This window comes from Indicator indicator, chromosome 15 (genome assembly GCF_027791375.1).
Source record: "Indicator indicator isolate 239-I01 chromosome 15, UM_Iind_1.1, whole genome shotgun sequence".
Classification (NCBI taxonomy): domain Eukaryota; kingdom Metazoa; phylum Chordata; class Aves; order Piciformes; family Indicatoridae; genus Indicator; species Indicator indicator.
Window position 1 is genome coordinate 11,849,481 of NC_072024.1, and position 20,799 is coordinate 11,870,279.

The window sequence follows — 20,799 nt, forward strand, 5'->3', positions numbered from 1 at the left end:
CTCCTATACTTCCGTGGAGGAAAAAAGTAATCCTCAGACACAACAGGAAGGAAGCCTAGCTTCAGTATCTTAACCTGCAGTGTGACCAAGAGAAGTAATACAGTATGAGAGTGCTAAGTGCAATCAAATGCCAGTGGTCTTGAGCACAGCTCAAAAGCCAGGTTGAATTTAATACACAGTCCAGAGAATCCATTTACCCCCTCCTGCTTCTGCCTTGTAGCTTTTATAGTGTTACAATCCCAGCTGCTAGTTCCTCACATGCTTTGGCTGTTTTCTAGCATTAAGGTTTTTTAAATAGTAATTGCTGTGAAACCTTTGTAGTGTTACAGACTGAAGTACTACAGCAAAGAGCAAAATGGCCTTCAAGAGCAAGGGTTGGGTTTGGAATTTGAGCCAAGGTGGCTGCTTCAGCAGACCTCAGCACTAAGCTTTGATGATAGCAATGTACATCTATAAAGGAGTTTGTCCCAAGATAAGCCACAAATCAGAATGTTGCTGTTCAGCAGTAGAAAAATAATTGCCTTCTAGAAAGCAACCCATTATATTGGCATAATTGCAGTCTGATGTTTAATCAGTTTGAGCTCTTTTAAATGAGTGTTACTTTGACATACTTGTTTAGTATTATGCCACTTGTAAAGCTGCCCATTAGTGGTCACTACACTCACATGATGAATGCATTATTTAAGCAGCTTATATGTATTAATATCAGGCTCTGACCTGAAGTGTGAAAACACTAAACTATATCTTTAGTTTTGCCTTGTAAAATGATTCTCTGGGTGTGTGGAATCAGGCTGAAATTAAGAACTGACTTGTAACCTACACATGATGCACTAGTTAATTTTGTGTGATAAGGCTGTACATTGATTGAAAGAAAGTAGTCATGTCCCAAGTTTCCTGTCTAAGCATGTGAAAAGAGAAAGGATGGTAAGTCTGCTTTCCTCACTTCATCTAGGAGTCTGTTGAATGGGAACACATGAACTAACTACACCTTTCACTGCAGTGTGACTAAAAGGCAAAGTTCAGCACTGTAACTTCTGAAGCAGAAATTATTTGCACCCAGTTCGAAGAATATCTGATACTTGTTTTCCCAAATATGCTTTCCAGGGTTTCACAAGGCTGTTCATGTTCACAAGGAGTTTGCTGGTCCTAGAGTCCTCCTGGCCTGCTATAAGATAATCAGTACCTAGTTTAAGAAGGAAAAAAAAAGGCAAAACTTCAGTCAATAAATAGAAGAAAGCAGAAGAACTAAATACAGAATTTCTCTGTTTCATAAGGATCTGGCATCTAGCACCTCAGCCACCTTCATACAATTTATACATTATTGTCAGTGCTGACTCCTGGGCACACAAGTTAAGTGTGGTCATATGATTATTCTCTAGAACTACAAATTGATACGGTTCCAATGGCCTTACCACTTAGAAATCAAGTACTTCCATATGGAGATGACCAGGTTCAAGACTAATTTGTCTGACCTTTATTTTAAGCCATAGTAACTCCCTGTGCTTCAGCAGCATCACTTTTGGCTTGTATAGGTATGAGTAGCAGAACTGGATCTGAACAGATGAGGAAGCTGGTGTTACGTGTGAAAATTGAAAACAAGACTTCCTAGATTCTAACCTAAGATAAAAGTAGCAGGGCCTCAGAAAAGAGGTCTGTGAACAAAAGAAATGTGTGACTACACCTGGTCACAAGAAACAAGTACTACTAATGAAATCATATAGTTGCCTTAGTAGATGTATGAGCACTCTGTGTTGTACGAACTGTAGTAAGTAAAATTTCCTCAGTGATCAGAATTAGAGAAACAGAAAGACACCTGTGACAAGTTATATGTGAAGTTCTGCACACAGATCTGCAGGGATCTTTGTCCTCTTGCTACTACCACCCTTCTAGAAAAGAGGGTGAAGGTGGGTGTGAAAGTCCCAAGAAGAGACAGACAATAAGGTTTCCACCATGAGCTGAGGCATGCTTGTGATCTTGGGGCAGGGGTTCAGTCTAGTCATAGGTTGAGATCTGCAGAAGACTGGGACTTTCCATAGCCTTAATTTATATCAAAAGGCATTACACCTCTATCTCTAGCATCTAAATTTCTGAGCTGTATGCCTTCAGCCCTATGTTTCTAAAGAGGTGAGAAGTAAAGCTGAAGAGCTCCAAAGGAGAAAAATGCCCTGTCATATTTTCCCTCTTCAGGTATCTGTGTGGGATCAGCTGTGTTCTCATCTTTAAGCAGTATGCTTTATTCATGTCTGATTCAGGGCTCCTACAGTTTCACTGGTAAATACTTCATGCGCAAAACTCTGCCACTGGAGTTTAGGTAAAGGAAAACACCTTATTCATTTGGACTACATTAAGGCAAAAATTTGATGTGAGAATTCAAAGACAGCCCGTGGTCCACATTACATTTCAGTGTGAATTCAGATGCAGGCTTTCACCTGATACAGAGACTGAAAAACAAAATTAGTTTCTGAGACAGTACAAGTCATTTTGCCACAACAGGAAAAATCACATGGAGTTTAATTGGACACAGCCTTTCCCAAAACAACTGCCTCTTGCATGTGGTTCATTTCAGCTGAGAACTTGTCTTAAATGATTAAACTTTACATTTTAAGTGAAGCACAAGGAATTCCTTTCACTCAGTGGATACATTTTTAATCTATTCAGAGGGAAAAACATGAAGTAATTTTTCTATCAGCTGCTGCTTTTAGAATGATGACAAGCCATAATTTTCTGTGGTGTACGCTGGACTAATGAAACAGAATCCCTAGTGTACCTGTCATCCTAATGACACCCAAAGTTATTGTCTTATTGGAATTTGATGCCAGAATATGGCCCCAAAGACTTAGAACTACAGTGATACGAAGAAAAGTTGTGAATAATCAAAAGCTGGCAGAATTAAACACCTAGCATCTACTTAGGGACACGGTTTAGCAGTGAATTTGGTTGGCAGTTAGGTTTACAGTGTGACTCAATTATCTTAAAAGTCTTTTCCAACCTAAATGATTCTATAATTCTACTTTAAAAAATAGAGTCCAGGCTCAAATTTGCAGGGTTATATTTATCCAGAGATTTTAGCTGTTGTTCAAGTGGTTCAAGTAAACATTTCTACCTGTGGTCCACTAAGTCATATTGCAGGAAAGGCAGCAATAGGGAAGGTTGAATAGAGGACTGTATCTGCTCAGTGTCTCACATTTCCCAGCACCAGTGTGAAGCTTTGCAGTCAGTACTGTGATGTTTCTGCCTGCAGCAGAGCTCAGGAGAAAGCTGCTGATTTCTACCCTACTTCTCCACTCCACTGCTGCAGGGGAATTCTCATAATTAAGTGAAAAAATGTGGATCATTCTGATAGACTGTAGTTAGGGATCAAACCTAGAGACCTGTCTGAAGGTAGTAATAAAAAGAGGGGCTTTATTTACTTTAAAAATTATTTTCCTCATTATTGAAGATTTTCCTGTCTTATTTGGTCTGAAATTAAATTAATTTGGTTTTATACTCTCCAACCATGACTGGTTTCTGATATGCTACAGGTTGTCAGCTCTAGACTTTGATGGAACAAACCACTGAATGCATAAGAATCTACAGCAGAAGAAAGAAGACTTAATTTTCATTATTTGAAACCATTACACAGAATCACAGAATTAACCAGGCTGGAAAAGACCTTCAAGATCATCAAGTCCAACCTATCACCCAACACCATCTAATCAACTAAACTCTGGCACTAAGCACCTCATCCAGTCTTATTTTAAACACTTCAGGGATGGTGACTCCACCACCTCACTGGGCAGCACATTTCAATGGCCAATCTCTCTTTCTGTGAAGAATTTCTTCCTAACATCCAGCCTAAACCACCCTTGGTGCAGCTTCAGACTGTCTTCTCGATCTGTCACTGGTTGCCTGAGAGAAGAGACCAACCCCCACCTGGCTACAGCTTCCCTTCAGGCAGTTGTAGACAGCAATAAGGTCTCCCCTGAGCCTCCTCTTCTCCAGGCTAAACAACCCCAGCTGCCTCAGCCGCTCCTCATAGGGCATAGAAGTTGTTAATTACCTCTACTCTCCAAAATTTTCTTAGCATTTTCTAGCTTTTCAAAAATAAGTGAGAATTCAAAAATGATGTGAGAATATAAAGTGAAGAAGAAAATTTAGGACATAAAAAATACAGGGATTTTTTTTTTTTATCCCTCACAAACATTGTTCTAGTCACAGATCAAATAGAGTCACTGAAAGTAAAACATTTCCAGGACGTTTGGGCTTTCTGTTAAAACTTTGTTCTGTGATAAGAACATGCTTTTTACTGCAGCTGTCTATTGACTCCCTCTTTGGTGTGGATGAATCAAAGGACTCTGACCCAGACTGATGGGAATGTTGAGCAGCCACAGCTAATGATCAGAAATAACTCTCACCACTGTTTAGAAAGGAAGAAAAGACTTGTTAAGCATTTTGTCCTTACCAGGATTGAGAATGGGACATGTACATCCCCTGTTGGTCCAGGATTCTGGGTAAATGCTTCTGTTGCTCCGAGAAATTTTCACTTTGCCTGATTTCAGCACCTTCTTTACTTTCACAATAACTTCCGCATGGGTCCCTTTGTCATGAGCTGATAGGATTCTTGCTTTTATCACTGCCACAAAACACATCCAGATAGAGAACAGCAATGAATTTCTAAATGAATTTTGGTTTATGCTGCTAAAAGGTAGAATTTTAACACCTTGAAAGAAGACATGAAGAAAACCCACTGCAGTTGTGCAGAAAGCATATTCCAAAGTGTGCCCATTTCAGTTATGGTTGTTTTAAATAAATTTGAAGAAAACCCATTTTTTTCTATCAAAGCAGTTAACTGATCCTTTCACCATGCTATTGAGCAACCACTTTTTAATGGGCAAAAGCTTGGAATACAGAGAAACACATGTAGGTATACATAGGAAAGGTGGAAAATGCTTCAGCAGCTAACAGTCTGTTTTTAAGCACACTGATTCTAGGCTTTATATTTTGCAGCTTGAAAACTTGTTTTGAGCTTTAACGCTCTCAAAGACTTTGTCTTGTGGGAAGGAGCTGTCTGCTCTACAGGAAGGAAGTCAGGAAGTTTCCCATCAGACTGCAGACATGTCACATGTCTAAAATCTCACGATTGCACAACAAACCAGAAAAAGCATTTTTGTTTCGTGGCCCAACATCTGGTCACCATGATAAATGTCTGTTCCTTTCATTTAACAGGATGCCATAACTTTTTGGCAGGGTTGTCTTGTCTAGATCAGCCCCACAAGCAGGCTTTGTTGTGTCATGACACGAGCACATCAAACCTTTCAATCACAGAGCTGTCCTTTCTTGCTTCATGTGATGGCATGAACCAGGTGTTCATAAACAGGATTAAATACATTCTTGGTAATCAAGAATGGCTATTTGAACCTGCATATGCATAATGCATAAAGAGTGCAAGAACAATGGTAGTTTAGATGCAAGGCTTTTAACATTAATTGATGCTGAAGCCAACCATTCCATCAGGTTACAATTCTCACACTCTGTCTGCTGTAAAGAAGGAAGCTAACTGGGTGGAAAGGAGACACCACAGAGCTTTTCATGAAAAATGCTGTTCAGTTCTGATGAGAAGTTGGATATGTCACTAGACAAAAAAAGGCAGAAGAAATCCTGCCTCTTATTTCCTGACTTAGTCTTGTTATTTTTCGTAGATATCGGCTTATAACATGCATAGAGAGAATATTGTAAAATTATCATACCTTGAGGGTATGTCACCCACTTACCATAAGCATATTTCATTTGGCAGAAGTCAGTGACACTTCCAAGCACCTTTTCTTTGCACACACACTTTTCTAGCAGGGGAGCCACAGAACACAAAGGATTGGAGAAGAGCCAGAGCATGAGAGAGAAAACAAAGGCAAACGATACTCAGTTACGAAGTTATATGTATATAGTTCCCATAATCTGGATAGACTTTAAATTTGAGAGTAAGCTCAGTTATTTGCTAATCTGTTCCTTGTTAGATGATACCATAATTGTTCTGAAATCTGATCAGTACTGTCAAGTAAAATGCAGCTCTCATGGGGTCTGTGGTACTGTAAATAAACTGAAAAGAGATTTGTAAGAATCAGATTGAAGTATAAATCATGTAAGTAATAACACCCTCACTCAGTCCTTTAAACTAAAAAATCCTGATCCTTGTTGGTGTCAAGGTAATATCCCTCTCAAAGTCAAGGTATGAATAGGTGGCAATATGGCCTCTGGGTCTTAGAAACCCATTGATGCCTGTAAGTGCTGACCTTCATACATTGGAAGCAAAAGTGAGAGCTATAAAGTATTAAAGGCTCCACCTCATTCTATAACCCTGCTTACTTTGTAACATTAGCTGGCCACAGCATATTTGACTTTCTTTCCTAATCTGTTGTGCCATGAGGAATACCTTACTCTTAAAATCATTTGCATTCCACCCCAAAGGTGGTGCAGTTCACTGGTGGCTGACACAATCTTTATACAAGTAGCATTTGAAGTTCTGAACAGGGACTGAATGCTTGAGAAGGAGCTGTGTACTATCAGAAACATTTTGACTATAATTACAACCACAAAAGATGAATATTTCTTCTACACAATCTTGCCTATGACTTACCAATTTCCAACTCCAAACCTGGATAGTATACTTGGTCTGGAAAATAATGTAAGTGCAATGAGAACCTATATAGTTCAGAGTAGCAGATGTCACCAGCAGATGGGGGACAGACAAGGTGGAGATGAGTGGGGGACTTTGTCAGGGTTGAGAGAAGAAAGAACTGGCATTGAGTGAAGCTTCTAAAATGTTCCCAGACTCTGGGCTCTCAGGCTGGGTGTCTCTACCTGGGTGCCTCAGTGCAGAAAATCCCTGCTCATGGTCATTCCATTTCCACTCCTCTTCACTCTCGTTGGTTGGCATTTGCACCAGGTCAGGGATTTGTCCCCCAATGGGGATGTTAAAGAATGGATTGTTCTCATAGCTGGAAGGACACATAAAACAGAAGACTTGGTTAGGACACAAGATGGTTGGGAAGCAAGTGTTTGCAGCGTGTGGCTGTACCCAGACAGACGAGCTTTGCTTTCTTCAGGTTGGGAATATAAATAAGACTTCATGCCATACACAAGATCATGCTGTATCACAAGATCATGCTGTATCACAAGATCTAGGCTTTTATTTAGGCCTTACCACAGCTGACTTAGCATTTTAAAAGGTAACTATGTATTTGGCCTTTTTTGGTTTGGTTGTTTTTACTGAATTAAGTGACTCAAAGTTAGAGACCACTTGTGGATTTCAGTAGGAACTTGAGGGCACCTGCAGGACCTGTAAAAGTGCTGTCACTCAGCAAGTTGTAGGATTTCTGTAATGATTAATACACATTTGGAGTACAGGTATCTGCCCTCTAGAAACAAACCCTGTAATTCATTTTACCCTGGACACAGATGAGAGGCAAGGTCTCCAGACTCTTCTATCCATTCCCAAGGAAAACAGGTGCATTTAAAGATGCTGTACATATTTTCCATGGGATTCTCTAGTTGCCTATTATTACTGCAAAAAATCATCATTTCAAGGTTGCTTTGGATAATACAATGGACTTTAAAGTGTACCAGCCACCAAGTAGAATCTAAGAAACCATTTATCATTTACAGCCACCTTTCCACATGGTCATGCACCCTCCAGCATTCTCCAACTACTATCACTGCTGCAGTATTTTTGGTTAATCTTTGTTTGCATTTCATAGAATCATAGAGTCATAGAATGGTCTGGGTTGGAAGGGACCTCTGAAGGTCATCTAGTCCAACCCCCTCTGCAGCAAGCAGGGGCATCCTCAACTAGATCAGGCTGCCCAGAACTCTGTCGAGCTCCACTTTGAGCATCTCCAGGGATCCCATCTCAAAGCCGACCCAAAGGAGGGCTTCTTTACCCATTGAAACAGTTTCCAGTGTGCTGGTCACAGTCTCTGGCACAGTCACAAGGGCGACAGCCATTTTCTCCGAAGCCCCAGTAGCCCATGAGACATCTGTCACAGTGGGGCCCTGCCACGCCTGGCTTGCAGTAGCAGAATCCTGTCTTGGGGTGGCATCGCCAGCTCCTGCTGAAAGTTGCGTTGACTGAACCCATTGGCTGGCAGGCACAAGCTGTGGAGAGAGGGTAAGAAGTGACTCAGATTATGTGCCATGGGGTCATCTTGTTAAGAGACATTTTTGCAAGGCTGTTAAACTCATGCCCTCTACCTTATGTTCAGTAGTTTTAAGTCAGAATTGGTAGCCTCCATTTGCAACATTATTTTTGTTTCTTTTTAACTCATTAAGCACAGCAAAGCAAGTACAACTGGGACCCATAAGTGTGAAAGTTAGCTCTTCCCTGCAGAAGGAAGAACCTCTTCTACAGAACTCCTGGCCCTACAGGGTTTTGAAGTGGCAGCAGGAAGCCTCCAGTGTGTTTACTTTTAAAGGGGCTTGCAGGTGATTCCCTTCTGAACTGTTTTGCAAAAGACAGACTAGGATGGGCAAGGTGAAAAATGATAGCTGGAGCCTAGATTGTCTTTCTGTGAACACAGATCACAAAATGACTGTCTCCTCTGGGGCTAGATGCACCTTATGCAGATGACCTCAAATATTTTTTTTTCTGTTTCTGCCTCAAAAGAGTCCACAAATTTCCTTCAGTGCAAGTTCTAAGGGACACAACTCACCACACAGTGCTGTATGTGTGTAATGAAGCTGATGACATTTTTTTGTACAAACAGATGAGTGGATTTGTTGCAAGGAAGCCAAAAAGAATATGAGAAAATCTCTAAACTGACTAGATGTATTTTACGTGAGGCTGCAGTTGAGCAAAGAGAAGGAAAAAAAATAGAAAAAACAAACAAACAAACAAACAAAATACCCCCCCCCCCCAAGATTTTTGTAATGCTACTGCCATATTGACACCAGCCTGGCAGCTCAACAGCAACTTGTCAGTAAAACAGATCCTGAGAGCAACTCTGTCCTCACAGGCAATAAATTGTCATAACCCCACAGTACATTCCCAATGAGATAGCATCAGGGAGTGAGGTGGAATGTCATATAGTTACAGAGAGTGGTGCAAAGCCAACACAGTTGACTCCTCTTAATCAGGGCAGAAAGGCTGAGATGCAATAAACATAACCACTCATTTCTGACATTCAGACAAGTTTGATTAAAGTGAGAACTGAAAATGAGCTGAACTCCAGACCTTCATGTTTAATATCTTTTTTTTTTTTTTTTTTTTTTTTTGTATTCACAAAGCAGCATGCCCTGGCTTTTGCTTATAGTGGAGACTGAAAAGGAAATGCATCACTTCTTCATCCATCTGGAAGAGGACACAAATAAAAATCTCATGGCTAAGACTCACTTCAACAGAGATTTTCAGTTAAATGTTGAACACCCAAGATGTTTAGATAGCTTGGATCAAGGGCCAACATTTTGGGTGATTATCTGAACTAAACATGGTCACCACAGCTTTTGAAGTTTGGCCATCACTGCTTCTAATCAAACTCTTTTTCTTCATGGGCTCACAGATAAGATAGCCAATGAACACTCTGATTCCACACATCATTTTCCAAGGGGAAGGGGCAAAGATGTGACTATAAAGAGTGTTAAGTGTAGCAGAGACAGATTCACTTTCATCTGCAACCTCCTATTGGATGCTCAAGAAAAGAAAATATATTTTGAAAATAGTACAAGAGCTGTTTTGTTTCAAGGGCATTTCTCTTATGATTTTACTACATAGTTATTTTTTCACTGTGCCCTGTGTTCTTTATGCCAATATTTTTAATAATATTATTACACTCTGTTGTAGACAGATCTCAGTCAGTTGTTTTCAAGGGGCACTAGCACAACAGCCTAAGGACAGAAAAGAAGTGTGCTGTCATGGGCAATGTACTCAACACAATGAGCTGGTTGGTGGATGGCAGCAGGCTCGCCTGTTTGCCACAAAGCAGTCTTGACTTCGGGAGCAAACCCAGGGATTTTGCTGTCAGTTCTGGAGAGCAGGTGTAACAATGAAGTGCTCATTAGCACTGACAGTTTCAAAGGCAAGTTCTGATTTGTTACTGCTCAATTTTAATTTTAATTATCTTTGCCCAGATTTTTGCAGAGCTGACTACATCACCCTGAGAGAGGAAACACTTAGTTCCATCCATCTCTGACAAAAAGGTCTTAGATTTGAGGATAAGGAGGGGAAACACATGCTTCCTTTACTGCAGACAGGTCTCAGCCACAAGAAATAAGTTGACAACATCTGGGTTGGCTTGATTCCAGGTTTCTGATTACTTTATAACATCTCTGTATGTAGGATCTACCTGTGGAGTTTTCACCTCTAATTTCTTATATTTCTATGACTTTATTTCCATCTTATTTCTGACATTCAGGTTTCATCATTTAGTGTCACATAACAGATGGGTAAATCATTAGCATCACTAGACTGCCTAGCAGTAATTGAGACTAGATCCTGATTCAGGAATGAAATCTTCTCCCATGCTATCCCTAAGGGGAAGTATTACAGGACAGTGAGTGATAGCAGTGGCAGAAGCTGATGAAGAGATAGAAAAAAAATGGTTGGGTTTTTTTTTTCTTTTCATTTTGGGTTACAGTTCAGGAAAAGTAATGTTGCCAAATAAACTATGGGGGATATTCCCCAGTTTGAATACAGGACAGCTTCTGGTGGATCAGAGAGCAAGCTGAGTAAGTAAACGGACAACACTTTCAAATGAGTTATACAAGTGGCTTGCAAACGCTTTGCTCAGTCTGTGTTTATTTAGCATTTCAGCTTGGGTGTGTACATTGTCTGGCTTCCAGAGTATTATGGCCAAAATCCCAGTTGTGCATCTAAGGTAACTCCCAAAATAAGAGCCCACATGTCACATGCTGAAGGGGCAGCTGTTGATGACTGAGCTTTATCTGTTTAACAGTACTACATATTTGCGGATAAACCTCAGGATTAAAGAAACATAAAAGGAAATTTTCAAAACCTTACCCTTTTACATTTCCCAATGTTTGATAACCAACATCTTTCTCAGTTGACTTTTTCTTCTTTCTTTTTTTGCTTCTTCTTCTTTTGCTTCAAAAGACATTTGGCAAACCCTTGGTTTCCCTCCGTCCACCTCCCTGCCTAACAAAACACCAGCCGACATGACAATGGCCTTGTTTGTCAAAGGCATCATCAATTATGTTAGGGACGGTGTGCAGACAGTTCTGGCTCAGAGATGGCTGGTTTATTTGGGTTCTCCCCTTGACAGCAGTATAATGAACAATTTCATCATTGTGTTTCAGGACTGGTTATCAGTCATAAGTACCACAAAGCATCCTCTTGCCTTTTCTAGTCTCGCTCCTGTACTGGTGTTTTTTGGGTTTTTTGGGTTTTTTTCAGAAACTACTGTAAAAAGGAGACAAGCAATAATGAAAAATGAATAATTCATACAACAGTCTCCACTCAAGTCCTCAATAAATCTGTCTGCCCTCAGCACAGCTGCCTTTCCCATGTAATTAGACACAGATGTAAAATATAATATGGTTCTAACAATATGGTCCCAACTTATAGGAAAATAGCAAGTGCTGCAAGTAATTGAGTAGACTTGGAGGTATCCTTGCCTTAAACTTATGTCTAATACTACTGCATAAAATACAGCTATGAGCAGACTCTGGCTGTTTGATGAAAAACAGGCAAAATGAAAAATCAGGCAAAGTCTTTGGAATCTGAAATATATACATGTGCATCTTTGGAGCATATGACCAAATCAGGTCAATTTTTAAAGCATGTCAGATGTGGGGATTGACTCAGCCAATGATGTTTCTTAAATGAAGGAAATAAGATAGACAGCTGTGTGTGTGGTCAGACTGATTAAGACAGACTGTGAACCAAGATGTAATCAGGCCTTTGTGATATTACAATTAAGAGTTCACTCCCTCTGCTCAGAAGTAAAAGGATGAGAAGCAGAGCTTTTCAGAGTATGTGTGTGCATGTACATCTGGGCACATTTTAATTTTCAATCCTTGTGCTCAGAATGAAAAAGCTTGTTTTCCTGGAGACCCTTTCTAATGGTCTACATGCCTGCATTACTTTTTAAGCTAAGCAAAGGGTGAAGTACAAAGGATGGTGCCGTTTCAGAAGGATCCCTTAAGCCTCCAAATAAGCCACAGGAAAGAGCCAAGGATACAGCAGCTTTTCTAACCATTGGTTAGGAAACGATTAGGCTTCCAAGTCAAAGCTTCCATACAAGTCTGTATCCACACTACATAATCCTGTGTTGTCACCCCCAATAACAGGCAGGTGTGTGCCTTGCTCTGAGGCTCTTTTCATGCCTTCCATTTTTTTTTTAAACACAGATTTAAGCAATGTCCAAACAATACTCTGCACATGATCTGGTTGTCATTCATTCCCAGCTGCTAGGAACAGGAGAAGCAAAGGGATCAGAGGCAGGCTACCTCTGCAGTCAAATAGGAGTAGCAGATTCACACTTACAGGTCAAATTTCAACAGACCTTTTTTCAAGGGAATGTCTTTGCAGCAGTCTCACATTGAAGGGTCAGCAAAGGATGGTTTGGATAGTGCCTGCACATCCGATTGTTATACAACATTTTTTTCGTAGCAGTGATTAAGAGAGAATGCTGTTCATTATGACTAATGCTTAAAGACTCTTTCTGGGCCTGAGCAGTGCCCTGTTAACTTTCTGGGAGCCTGAGGGGGATATTACAGCTGAACCTAGACTTTGCTCTGGATGGCAGAGCACTCTTCAAGCGTGCTTTCTCAAAGGGATTAGCACAGCATTTCATTCAGCTTTTTCATCAGATTTCCTTTCTCAGCTCAGTATCTACTGTACACAAGGGTCAAGTTTTGATCTCCCATTGATGGCTTTTTTTTTCCAAGTTCAAAACGGGAAGCCGAGGACCAGGTTGCTCTCACCCACATCACCCATTCCGTCTCTAATTTGCAGTTTATTACAGCTTTTCAGCACTTGCCTAGTGGGTGGGGATTTTATTTAGTGTTGTTAGTCTGGCACTGTTTGCATGGTTTTCTCAAAGTGAGATGATTTCTTGGAATTGGTGCATTTAAGTCCTCACAAATGTGCTAGTTCAGAAGTGGCAGCTCTTCAATTTATGATCAGCACACTGAGGTAACTGATAGTCCAGCTGTCTAATTTCTTAAATATCAGCAACACTCAAAGCATCAACTGTTTTTCTGCTGAGTAGCCACACTTTTTAGGATCACACAACCTGAATAATTTACTCATACCACACCAAACTGGCCCAGAAAGCCAACCAGATCCTGGGCTGCATCAGGAGAAGTGTGGCCAGCAGGTCGAGGGAGGTGATTCTCCCTCTCTACTCAGCTCTGGTGAGACCCCACCTGGAGTACTGCATCCAGTTCTGGAGCACCTATTACAAGAGGGATATGGACATGCTGGAAGGTGTCCAGAGAAGGGCCACAAGGATGAGCAGAGGGCTGGAGCACCTCTCCTGTGAGGACAGACTGAAAGAGTTGGGGCTGTTCAGTCTGGAGAAGAGAAGGCTCCGAGGTGACCTTCCAGTATCTGAAGGGGGCTACAAGAAAGCTGGGGAGGGACTTTTTAGGATATCAGGTAGTGATAGGACTAGGGGGAATGGAACAAAGCTGGAAGTGGGGAGATTCAGGCTGGACGTGAGGAAGAAGTTTTTCACCATGAGAGTAGTGAGAGCCTGGAATGGGTTGTCCAGGGAGGTGGTTGAGGCCCCATCCCTGGAGGTGTTTAAGGCCAGGGTGGATGAGGTTCTGTCCCTGCCCATGGCAGGGGGGTTGGAACTGGATGATCCTTGTGGTCCCTTCCAACTCTGACTGGTTCTATGATTCTATGAAGTTTAATAGCAATGCAAGTTTTGCAATCTAAAGGATGCAGAAGGCAGCCTCTGTCTTACATCTTGCAAGAGGCCTTTCATTTTAATATCAGCTCTAGGCATAAGCAGCTGATGATGATGGCCCTGGAGGTGAAATCTTCTAACCAAAACAACTCTGCCTGTCTGCATTCATGTTTCTGGTTTTCCTGTCACTGATAATAACCAATAGTGAAGCATTCCCTGAAAATTCCTCACAGAGGTACAGCATAACATGAAGCACATGCTTATACACTGCCTGAAAACCACATGGGAAGAATTTAGGGATCATTTCTTTCATCATACAAAACACCACCCTATTAAGCTAATTTGTCAAATGTCACTGTGGGAATTCTCCTCCTCACTGTAAATAGAAAAGGCACGGACTTTATAGCTATATAGCCACAGTCTCACTTATATTTCCACACAGGTACAGGCATCATGCACTCATCAGTCTGCTGTAAAAGCTGAGGCCTTCTGCTGGCAGCAAAGTGTTCCCAGGTGAAAAGAACATCATTGTGCTTGACTGGCACAAGAGGAATAAAACTCTTTCAGCAAGGTAAATTTCTGAACAGTTTTTCTTTTGCTCTGTGGTGTATTGGCAGGGGGTACTGAGAGGCCTGTAACCAGACCAGACAAAAGAGGCAGAGGTAGAAAGGTCTGATTTCATCCAGGGAAACTGTTCTAGAGTTTCTTCAGAGATAGGCTGTGTTTTCAAACAATGTTTTTTTTTCCTCCTCACTGCTTTCCAGTGCTGCTTGACTTTATCTGTTATCTAACATTACACATGATGTTGGGTACTAAACCATCACCCTGCTGTTAAATACAAGAGTTCATACATAGATTCTTTCAGGTACTATGAGACTGAAAATTAATCTTCTGGCGAAACAAATTATTCTCATTACAATATTTCTCTGCAGTAAATCTGCTCAGAGCACAAAGAGGACTAGAAAAGAGCCACCACAGAGCACTGGAATACAGTGAGAGTTAGATAAGCTCAGCCTCACTCAGTGTTCTGGGATGGACGTTGAGAAATCAGAAAGGGTTTGCATGGAAGCTGTCTGTGCTGGCACTGAGATCCAGTGGAAAGAATACAAAAGAGCAGAAACATAGAATGTATCATGGCCAGAAAGTTTAAGCAATGTCATAGGCCATACAGTCCTAGGGAGAGGAGTGTTTGTGAGTGTTTGTGTGAGTGTTTAAAAACAGTCTTGATGAAACACATCGGAGCCAAGGATGCTTTAAAAGCACACAATGCCAGTAGGCATGAGTGTGGGATGAGAGAGGATGAAATTCTTTGTGCTGCCAACCGAAGTCTGAGGTATGGGGAAGGAAAACTATCCAAAGGGAGAAATTAAATTATGTATATCGTTGGAAATAGCAACCTCCCAGAGAGATGCCAGATGGAAACAGATGTGAAGACTGGCAGGATACTCAGGAATTGTTTACACTAAGTAGGGGAGATGTGGGGTATGTTCCAGATTGGTTAGGTGCAAACTACCTTGATCCAGAGGTTGTCCACCCGCTGGGTAGAACCATTAGTGCCTCTATGCTGAGCTGCTTCTTAACACATCCTGCTGAAGTGTTAATGAGGCAATTAATTTAGGCTGAGCTGTAGAATCCAGAGATAACTCTGTGAGCTCTGATCTATTTGTTCCCAAGTGGAAAGGCATGCTCTCATGCTTCCTACACCTCCTGCAGCCATTGTTATATGTGTTCATGTGCACAGATGTTGCACAATCAATTGGAATTTCACACCAGACACGTGCAGTCTTGAGAGATGTAGAAAAACCCAGCCAAACAAAATATGCCTCAAGAAAAAAAGAACCATATTATTTGAAACCCAAGCACAAGAAGACTATACCTTTCCTGGAATGCAATGCATTTGAAGAAGTGTAGCTGTTATCACCCAAAGAATAAGTGATACCAATGGGAGAAACAGGTACAGAAAATCAGGAAGATGACCTTGATAAGAAAACTGCAGTTTAGGAAAAGAAGACGAAGACAGTCTAGTCATACTCATGAGGTACTTCTATAGCAGTTACTGGTTTCTTTCTTTTAATCATTCTTTCGATGATTCTTTCACCATCCATTTGTCTTTGCCATATGTAACAATATTCACTTACGTCTGCAGACCTCTGTAGAAGACATGGGTTTCCCTCTGTCTCTGTAGTAGCCTGGTTTACACCTTTGACACCGATGCCCCTCTGTGTTGTGCTTGCAGTTGTCACAGACTCCACCACTGCGCTTTCCTGATGCCAGCCAGACACTCAGATCAAAATGGCAGCTGTCAGCATGGTTGTGACAGCGACACTCTGGTGGGGAACAGAATATATTTCATGCTTGTAAGACAGACACAGCAATACTATTCAAATGGTATCATTTTCATGATGTGAATCTTGGAGAAAATACCTGAATGTAACATGTTTCATCTGCCTGCAGCCCTTGATTTTTGTGAAAACAAGAAATTGCAACAGAGGTCTGAAAAGCCTGGGTGACTGAGAGCTGTGTGATTTTCTTACAGTAAAGACAAACCAAACCAATCTGATGGTGTTATAAACCCTCCACAAATGCCTGGAACACTAAAACATGCAAGGGGACATAGCTGCGTGAAAACCAGATTTCTGCCTTGTAAATTCCAGTTCCCAACAGGCCAAATGGGTTAGCTGCAGTAAAACAATGTAAATATCAAAGCTTTCCATTAGTCACTCCAATGTCTATAACAGAACCATTAGTGTAAATTGACAAGAGTCTTTGTTAGGTAACTTTGCCTGTTGGCACAGTGAGTTCTTATCTTGAAAGCCTGGGTCTCAAAACTCCCCTGCACTTACTTCTGCATTCATTTGGTGCCCCTGTTTTTCCATCTCCTGGCTTCCAAGGTTGATCATTGTATAGCGGTGCACATTTCTCACAGTGGTCCCCTGCTGTGTTGTGTCTACACACACACTTCCCATGGACCTGTCAGAGGCAAGAGAATACATTCAAATAGCTGCAAGCAAGGACACGGAGTGCCTAACAGCCTCATAAGGAGCTGGAACTTGCCTGCACAACTCCCACACAACTGCCTGGCTCTCCTAGGAAACCCACAGAGCCTGGAGGTTCAATTGTAGCTTTGTCTCTTCATGTGGTCACTCAAGATGCAGATTTTTCCTCTTCTAGTTTAAATGCATGTTGCATGTGGCAACAGTTTCTTTCTGACTTTTCAGCTGGCTGTTTTACTAGTACATTGATGAACAACCTGTAGTCTGTTTACACTGGGTAAGCTAACACAGTTTACTTTGATGTACATGCTCAGGGAAAGAGCATGCAAAGAGCCTGAGCAGCCAGTCATCTCTAGATAGTGGCTTGGCTCTAGATAGTGTCAGACTCTTGGCTAGCAGAGCTGAGTCACAGAAGAGCACAATCTAACAGAAGATGCTGGACCCAGTCTCATTTGATATTAGTGGTCTGAAAGAGAGTGTGGAAGAAGGCAATGAAATCACTGTGAATTACTAAAATAAATTGTTGGAAGAACAAGCAAGTAGTCCTGGACCTCCTAGAAGAGTGACAAATGTAGGACACACACACTAAAAAACCCAACCCAAACCCAACAACTAAAAAACCCTGGAAAATACAAACCAGTATATCCACAGAACAACAGTACATGCATTCTGTGAGAGAAAAGCACTAATGTTTGAAGGGACTTAGGTACAGAAGGCACCAACCAAATGGGTTAGCAGAACAAGCCTAGTAAAATTTTGGGCTGTGTAACTAAATGCAATGTAACTCTAAGTGGACAGGAAATTGCACCTGCAATGCTGTGTTTGGTTTTGAACATCTTATTACCATATAAATGAGAAATTGGAAGATGATCAACAATAAGTGAGTAAAAGCTGGCATGGATGAAGAACGGTGCTGACCTACAAGCACTTAGCACGTAAACCCAACTCAGCTAGGAAGCAATGGTTTACAAAATATTTGTGGGAGAAAAAAAGTGCAAAAAGCCTTGATTATAAATGGCTGATTTGCAGACTTCTCTGCGACTATTTGCTTGAAAAGTTACTTGAAGAAAAGAACTTGCATCCTCTGTACTTACCTGCCTCTGTTGGAACACAATAATTATTTTTAGTCATAAAAGTATTCTGGTATATGCCAATTTTGGAATCAGGTAGTCAGACAAGAAACCTGACCTTGGAAATTGAGACTGTTCAGCCCTCAGGTGGAAAGTTGCTACTGAACAATGACCTGTTCTCAGGTCATTGCTTGCACCAGGAATGTAATAGGCAGATCTCCTACAGACTGTGATTTGGGTTTTCTAATTAAGAAACAGGATTCCAATATTTGTTTCCCATGCTTCAAAGAAACGGCATCCTGGAAAAATTATTTGAGGAATTATGCAGCATAAGGAGTAGGAAAAAGGGTAAGGTGGTACCACAGGTCATGTTCCACACTCATCGCAAGAGAAGCTACTAATTAGTAGCATACATTTCACACACAATGAGACACTTGTACCAGGTCAGGAAATGCACAGAAACCAGGGACTAGGTTCTCCCTCCATGTGCTGTTGAGGATGCTAAACTCTGTAGCCACTGTCACAGTCCTGGCCCACTGCATGCTACACAAAGAGCCAAGGCTGAAATTTCGTTTTGACTGTGGTTTGAACTGAATCTAATCCTTTAATCTCACCACTAATGTCAGTTTTGTTTCTCCACAGTCTTTCCTGAAAGTCAGACTCTCCCTTTGCAGTTCCCCCTTCCCCCATCTCACATAGCAGGTAGCTGGGGATCAAGAGAGAAATGTTCAAAAGAGCAGTTGCATGAATACTCTCCCCTGCCCCCAAATTCATCTCCCTGCCGCAATTTGCTCTCCACTCCTCTGGTTTCTAATCCTACCAGACCAGATATGTTGTGTAGCTAGCAAAGGGGATAGGCTGCAGCTGATGCCATTGCCCCTCTATGGCCAGCTGGCAGATTTGCTGCTGCAGAGAGCGGTTGGCTGCCTCCTCACGGAAGACTGAGCACAGACTTCAGGGTATGCATTTCTGTCAGAGCTCAGCACCAGTAAACCTCAGGAGGATACAGCATGTAGCACATTACGTGATGCCTCTCCAGGCCTTTGAAGAAGAAAGTCACCCACGTTCAAAGCGCTAAATAGGATGACAAATTACAGAGACAAAAATACTAATAAGCAACAGTGTCAGGCTTCTCCCTATTTGGGTCTGGCACTTTAGGCTTGTAAATAACCCCCTGTGGACACAGGGACTGGTTTTCAGAAGCCATAGAACAGAGAAAAGGACCAGGAGTGAGAAAAGATAAAAAGAGCCTGACCCAGAAACATCGATTTTAACATCCCTGGACTTGAGACTGTCTGAACTTAACATCTCATTCCAAAACTGATCACAACAAAAATCTTGGACCCAGTCATTTCTTAGGAAAATGTTAGTGTATTTAAATATAAAATTTGTAAATTGGCCCACTGGGGTTTTTTTAGAGGCACATACACAAACTATGTATTCACTACATTAAAAATTACATGAAAGAAATGCTGAGATAGTACAGTTTGAAAATGGCAGAACAAAACCATGCAATCTTGCTTTAGCCTTGAATGACATAATCAAATATTCATTATTCCACAGGACCCTGTGCTTACAGTGCACAGCACAGATGGTGTCAACACTCATGAACAATTAGTCAGAACGTAAACAGGAAAATGCAGTGAGAAAGGAAGAGTGTGGTAGTTCTTTGGAGGTAAGTAGATGTGTTAGTTTGCTTATTGCCCACGGGTTTGTTGCAAACTGCAGCTTGTGGAGGCTATCTAGGAATGGCATGTGGTGAGTAGGACAGAGGCATAAAGGAAGCTTCCTGCCTGTGATCCCTGCTATTGAATAGTTTACCAAATATATGTGGAAGGATGGCTGGTTTAGACAAAAGGGTTGAAAAACCAAGCTGCCAGCAGACAGGAGAGTCACTGAGCAGGCAGAAGTAACTGGTGGGACTGGCACAGAAATGTTTTAAATAAGTGTTAGGTCTGAGGACTACCCCCTTTTAAGAGCAAGGCTTAAGAACAGGGTAAATAATTGATGGGCATTGGGGCAAAGAGAAAGCAAACCTGCCATGTGCCTGTGGATGAGTATCTCATCCATAATCTCATAGCTTTCACAGGAAAACAGCAAAGGAGAGTGCAACACAGGGTGACAATGAAACATAGAAAGGAGTTGGATAAGGGAAAGGAGCAGAAACCAATAGCTCAAGTAGAACATGCCTGAGAAAGGTGATTAATGGATGTAAGTGGCCATCTCCTGGTTAATGCAGGAGAAACTGAGCTGTGGAAGAGACCTATTACTCTTAAGCATGAGGTGAAATAAGGGTAGGTGAAGTGACTGCAAGTAACAAGACAAACAATTTTTTCTGTTAGAGAGAGATTGGAGAGGCAGCCAGAGACCAAAGTTCAGGAAGCAACAAAAATGAAATACAGGAAGATGTCAGATAAAATAGGAAATGAGATAGCTGCTTAGGGAAGGGAAAATATGAGAGTCACACTCAATGCCAACACAAAGAGAACAGGCTCGTCCCTGACTTATTATTCACTGCTGAGGTGAGTCCACATCTCCCTCACAAAAATGAGTCTAAAAAAACTAGAAGACTGTGCTCTCTACCAAATACCAGACTGCAGGATACATAGCATCTCACTGGAAGACAAAGATGATCATGCCAAAGTAGAGAATACAGAGAAACAGAGATTATGGGGATTTTTTTTTTTTTACCTAAGCCCTAAAAAGCAGAGTCTGAGTTGCAGGAAGAAAAATTTCATTAAGGAGATGATTGTCAGGGAGGAACAAGGATCAGTTGCTCTTTAAGAAGTGAAGAGCTATACAATGAGGGTTAGCCCAGCAGAGGCTGTACCCTTACTGAAGGAGCACCATCCTGAGCACAGAGCAGGCTTCTAGTACCACAGCTCCCTGGGACTG

At 41.4% G+C, this 20,799-nt stretch overlaps 1 protein-coding gene across 1 annotated transcript in view; it reads right to left on the reverse strand.

Moving 5' to 3' along the window:
* Positions 1 to 1,046: 1,046 nt before the first annotated feature.
* LOC128971738 (netrin-4-like) overlaps positions 1,047 to 20,799 on the reverse strand; it is a 48,568-nt gene continuing 28,815 nt past the window's right edge. Inside the window, exons 4-10 of the mRNA XM_054387384.1 lie at positions 16,685 to 16,811; positions 15,980 to 16,168; positions 7,914 to 8,127; positions 6,835 to 6,971; positions 5,751 to 5,819; positions 4,442 to 4,612; positions 1,047 to 1,183 (exon numbers count right to left, since the gene is read on the reverse strand). Coding sequence (XP_054243359.1) covers positions 1,047 to 1,183; positions 4,442 to 4,612; positions 5,751 to 5,819; positions 6,835 to 6,971; positions 7,914 to 8,127; positions 15,980 to 16,168; positions 16,685 to 16,811 — 1,044 coding nt within the window. The remainder of the gene's footprint in view (positions 1,184 to 4,441; positions 4,613 to 5,750; positions 5,820 to 6,834; positions 6,972 to 7,913; positions 8,128 to 15,979; positions 16,169 to 16,684; positions 16,812 to 20,799) is intronic.